Genomic DNA, 5078 nt, shown 5'->3' with positions numbered 1-5078 from the left:
GATGACCTTGGGCAAGCCATAGTTCTGTCCGAGCTGTCCTTGAAAGAGCAGTCATCGGGAGAGCTCTCTCAGCCCCATCCACCTCACAGGGTGTCTGTTGTGGGGAGGGGGAGGGAAAGGAGTTTGTAAGCCGCTCTGAGACTCCGAGGGAAGGGCAGGGTATAAATCCAATCTCTTCTTCTTCTTCCTTGGTAGCACATTGTTATGTTGGGGCATGTAAAGCAGTTGTACAGATTCAAATCTGGAAGATCGTTGGAAAGATTTCAGTTTAGCATTCTCTGCTGGTCGCTCAGTCACATTAGGATAAATTAGAACAATACTCCGAGTAATACCGTTCTAGGGATGCTTTGTAATTTGCAGTGGATTATTTGGGTGGAAGGGAAGTCTTGATGCTGGGATTCTGAAAGCCAGTAACGTTCAGAGCTCGGAACAGACCACAACTTGGACATTAAATAAAACCGCCCCTTGACTTATTTTCGATAATGTGACATTTAAACATCAGGCGCGCTCTGTCTTCCAGGATCCGATCCTCCGTCGTTCGGGGATGTATACGGTTGCGATGGCGTACTGTGGCTCAGGGAACAACAAAGCCATCCGGCGCCTCTTGCACGTGGCCGTGAGTACCCTGGGCTTTGGGGCGGAGGATGTGGGCACTTACGGGAGCACACACCCAGCTCATCTGCAGGCGTTTGCCGTGGGCGTCAGGCTTCAGATCTTGTGCTTGTCCAAAGCTGATAGTAGTTGTCGTTTAGAAACCAAACTGTGGGTTGAGCTTCTAGAAGTCCAGCAGGTGTCCCTTGACTTAAAGCCGCTTGGCTTCATTTGTTGCCCTTTTACCCACAGCTTTCGGAATCCTTTCCCGTCTTTGGTAGTACACCCCCCTCGGGAGGCCAAGCGAGCAGATCGTGATTTCGGATTCTGGATTAGGGTTGCCAAGTCACTTACTTGGCATAGCGGGGGAGAGTTGGTCCCTGCCGGGGACATTTGCATGCATGGCGCGAGGACGTCGCCCGGAAGTGATATCATCACGTTGGGGGCATCGCTGGCTGACGCTCTAGCAATCAGCCTGGAAACTCTATGGTGCCATAGAGCGTTCAGGCTGATTGCTAGAGCGTCAGCCGGCGATGTGCCCAACGTGATGACGTCACTTCCGGGCGACGTCATCGCGCCCGGCGCGTTGGCCTGAACCGGGCACTTTGGGGGCAGGTTTCCCCCTGCTGGCCTAATCCGGACCGGCAGGTTGGGGGCCCTTTGGGCGGGCAATCCTCTGCCCCGCCGCCCCGCCCCGAGGACCTGGCAGCCCTATCCGGGATTGACAGTCAATCGCAAGCCGTGGTTTGCCACTTCAGATGCTGTACAAAAATCATGCTGGCGTTTCCTCAGCCACAGTGAATCTAGGCGTTCCTGTAACATTCCTCTTCACCCAAAACTAGCTGTCGGGTAGCTTGCAATAACTTAGATTCCTCCTATTCTTCTGATACTGCTGCCTGGAGATCTTCCAGAATTAGAACTGATCTCCAAACTACAGGGATCAGTTTCCCTGAAGAAAATGGCTGCTTCGGAAGGTGAATTCTATGGCATTATACCTTGCTGATGGCCGCAGGAACAAACAGCTTTAAAAAGGAATTGGACAGATTCCTGGAGGATCAGTCTATCAGTGGCTACTAGCCAGTGTGACTGAGGGGAACCTCCAGAGCCAGAGGGCAACATCAGGGGAAGGCCTCATCCTCTATGCCCTGTTGTTGGACCTCCAGAGGAACTCCAGAGGGATGAGCACAAACTGGTTCACGAGCCAAAATTCGGCACGAACTTGACCCAGTTCAGACCCCTGAACCAATGGTTAGGGGAAGGGGCCTTCCCCGGACTTTTGCCTGGCTCAGTTTGGCTGTTCAGGTCCAGCTTGGTGTAGTGGTTAAGTGCGTGGACTCTAATCTGGGAGAACCGGGTTTGATGCCCCACTCCTCCACTTGCACCTGCTGGGGTGACCTTGGGCAAGTCGTAGTTCTGATAAGAGCTGTTCTTGAAAAATAGCAGTTTCTGTCAAGAGCTCTCTCGGCCCCACCTCTACCTCACAGGGTGTCTGTTGTGGGGAGGGGGAGGGAAAGGAGTTTGTAAGCCGCTCTGAGACTCCTTTGGGTAGTGAAGGGTGGGGTATAAATCCAATCTCTTCTCTTCTTCTTCTTCTTCTGTCTTTTAAAGCGACATTTACAGTTCTAATAAAACTGAACAAATGCCCTGGCCAATTTCCCTGAGTGTCCCTGTTGAAACTCTTTCGTCTTCTCAACAGGTTAGCGACGTCAACGATGATGTGAGGAGGGCAGCCGTGGAGTCGCTGGGTTTCATTTTGTTCAGGTACAGTTTTTTTGTCTCCACCTCTTCCGCATTATCTGATGACGTACGCGAAGTTCTGCGAACTCACTTGTGCTCTGTCGTAACCGAACAATAACTCATACGTTTGACGACTCATACGTAGAGTGGACATGGAATGTGTCTCCTTGAGCTTGTTGGCTTTGTTTTTCCGGAGGTCATTTTAATATTGTGTCACATATTTACAGGGTTATGTTTAAGAACATAAGAGAAGCCATGTTGGATCAGACCAATGGCCCCTCCAGTCCAGTGCTCTGTGTCACACAGTGGTCCACCCGTGGGGCTGACTTGGAAGCAGGCTGTTGTGGGATCGGTTTGGCCTTCTGTTAACTGTGAGATGACTGAGTCCTCTGTTAGGACAAATAAGCCAGGGGACAGTATTCATGAGCCGATGTACTGATGTAGCCTCCCCAGGAGGCACGGGCTGGGGTCCAGCAGGGCAGGTCACAGAGAGTAACCAACCTCCAGTCCAGGGTCGAGGAGTTCCAGGCAGCAAGTCCAAGCCTGGTTGAAGGTCAGGGGTTCTAGAAAAGCCGGTTGTCAGGTTCAGTCTGAGGTTCAAGGTTGCAGAGGCCCAATAGCAGCAAGGTTGGTGGCTCAGTCGCAAAGTGTACTTGTTGCATCCACATGCTTCTCCCAGCTGAATTTATAGCCAAGTCTTAATGAGCTAAACTCCCAGCCAATTCCTTGGCAGTCATCATGAAACTACTCATTCATCTCTTCAATTGACAGCTGATGACAGGCCATGAGTCTCACAGTCCTCCTCCTTTCTTGCAACTCTAAGCGTCTCTGACAGCATCGGGGCTTCAAAGAGCCAGGTGGGCTGGGAGTGGCTGCTGAAGACTTGTTTACTACTTCAGAGCTACAAGGTGTTGGCTCGGTTTCAGCTGTCGACTGCAACTCCTGGTCAGCCGGTAACCTGATCTCTTGTTCTCCTTCTGGCTCAGAGCCAGCTGCAGCCGGCTATTCAGTTATCCCCTGAGGGCTAGCAGGTAGCTCTTTGTCTGAGAAATCTGAGATGTCACTCGGCGCTTACAACAGCCAGTTCTGTAACAATGTGCCAGCTTTTGAGCTATACAGAGCTCTTTCTCAGAGCGGGGAGGCGGCAGCAGCCAGTGTAAGAGCTGCACCATTGGCCTTACCATGTGATTCCTTCACAGGGTTGCCAGCTCCAGGTTGGGAAACACCTGGAGATTTGGGGGGTACAGTGCCACAAAGTCTATCCTCCAAAGTAGCCATTTTCTCTGAGATCTCTCACCTGGAGATCAGTTGTAATCCCAGGAGATCTCTGGCCTCCACTTGGAGGTGGCAGCCCTGTTCCTTATATGTGTTGTAGTGCCTGTGTACTCAGGAGAGTGAATTCTCTTAACCCTTTCCCTCCCATATCCTCTTGCATGCCGAGTCACAATATCCAACAAAAAACAGCCAGGTTTGAACGATAGACCCGGGAGAGGGATTTGCTTTGCCTCACCAGCTTCTCAATTCAGTTAGGCCTCAGCCTTTTAGGCACGATACCGAGTCAGTTCTTGCAGCCCGTTTCGTAGAAAGCTGTGCAGGGAGACAGGTTATCTCTCGGGGACTGAAAGCCCCAAAACGAGAGCGCGTCTCAAGGTGCAAAACGTTCCGAGCAGAGTCTTGACTTCGCCGCCGCCAGCCCTTTGTTTAGCTGAGCCGGAGTGCCTTGGACCGCTGTGATTTTCAGAGCCGCTCCAGCATAGCAGAGAACTTTCCCTGGACCTCCGACATAACTCTTATTGAGACTTTCCACTGTGAGCTGCCAGGAGCGGAGTTAAGAGTGTGAATATCTTGTTATGAAGACATCCGTGTAAGTGAAGCGTCTGGGAAGGATCAGATCAAGGATGGATAAGATTATAGCAGGGGATATTAATAACTTCCAAAGTGTGTGTGTGGGGGTGGGTGGGAATTGCAATCACTTTTTGGGCTGCAGACTTCCTGAGTAACTCTTCCCAAGTGAGTCATCTGTCAGGTCTTTCACTGGGTCTCATGATACTGTCGGTTCCTGAACTGAGGCATGCGCCTTCTGTAGGATGGAGCAGATTAATTCTCTTGCAGTAGCTAATTGAAGGTCAAAGAAGACGGGGACGGCAAAGGATGAGATGGTTAGACAGTGTCATAGATGCAACGAACATGAAATTGAGCCCACTTCAGAGGACGGCGGAAGACAGGAAGGCCTGGCGTGATCTGGTCCATGGGGTCGCAAAGAGTCGGACTCGGCTGTGCGATTGAACAACAACAAAAGTAGCCAATTAACATTTGTGGTTGCAGCAGCAGCTGTGTACACATGAACATAAGAACACAAGAGAAGCCAATGTTGGATCAGGCCAGTGGCCCATCCAGTCCAACTGTCACACAGTGGCCAGAAATACCCGGTGCCCTCAGGAGGTCCAGCAGTGGGGCCAGGACACTAGAAGCCCTCTCACTGTTGCCGCCCCCCCCAAGCAACAAGAATACAGAGCATCCCTTGCCCCAGACCGAGAGCTCCTGTCTATACCTTGTGGCTAAGAGCCACTGATGGAACTCTGCTCCATATAAGAACATAAGAGAGGCCAATGTTGGATCAGGCCAAAGGCCCATCCAGTCCAACACTCTGTCACACAGTGGCCAGAAATACCATGTGCCCTCAGGAGGTCCAGCAGTGGGACCAGGACACTAGAAGTCCTCCCACTGTCCCCCCCCCCAGCACCAAGAAT

General features: G+C 51.6%; 1 protein-coding gene across 1 annotated transcript in view; it reads left to right on the top strand.

Moving 5' to 3' along the window:
- The window catches only part of PSMD1 (proteasome 26S subunit, non-ATPase 1), a 50625-nt gene extending 48179 nt beyond the window's left edge, over nt 1–2446 (top strand). The window contains exons 14-15 of the mRNA XM_015425907.1: nt 521–616; nt 2288–2446. Coding sequence (XP_015281393.1) covers nt 521–616; nt 2288–2446 — 255 coding nt within the window. The remainder of the gene's footprint in view (nt 1–520; nt 617–2287) is intronic.
- The last annotated feature ends 2632 nt before the right edge of the window (nt 2447–5078 follow it).

Source organism: Gekko japonicus, unplaced genomic scaffold (assembly GCF_001447785.1).
Source record: "Gekko japonicus isolate JY-2015 unplaced genomic scaffold, Gekko_japonicus_V1.1 scaffold3108, whole genome shotgun sequence".
NCBI lineage: Eukaryota > Metazoa > Chordata > Lepidosauria > Squamata > Gekkonidae > Gekko > Gekko japonicus.
This window is presented reverse-complemented; position numbering and strand designations above follow the sequence as displayed.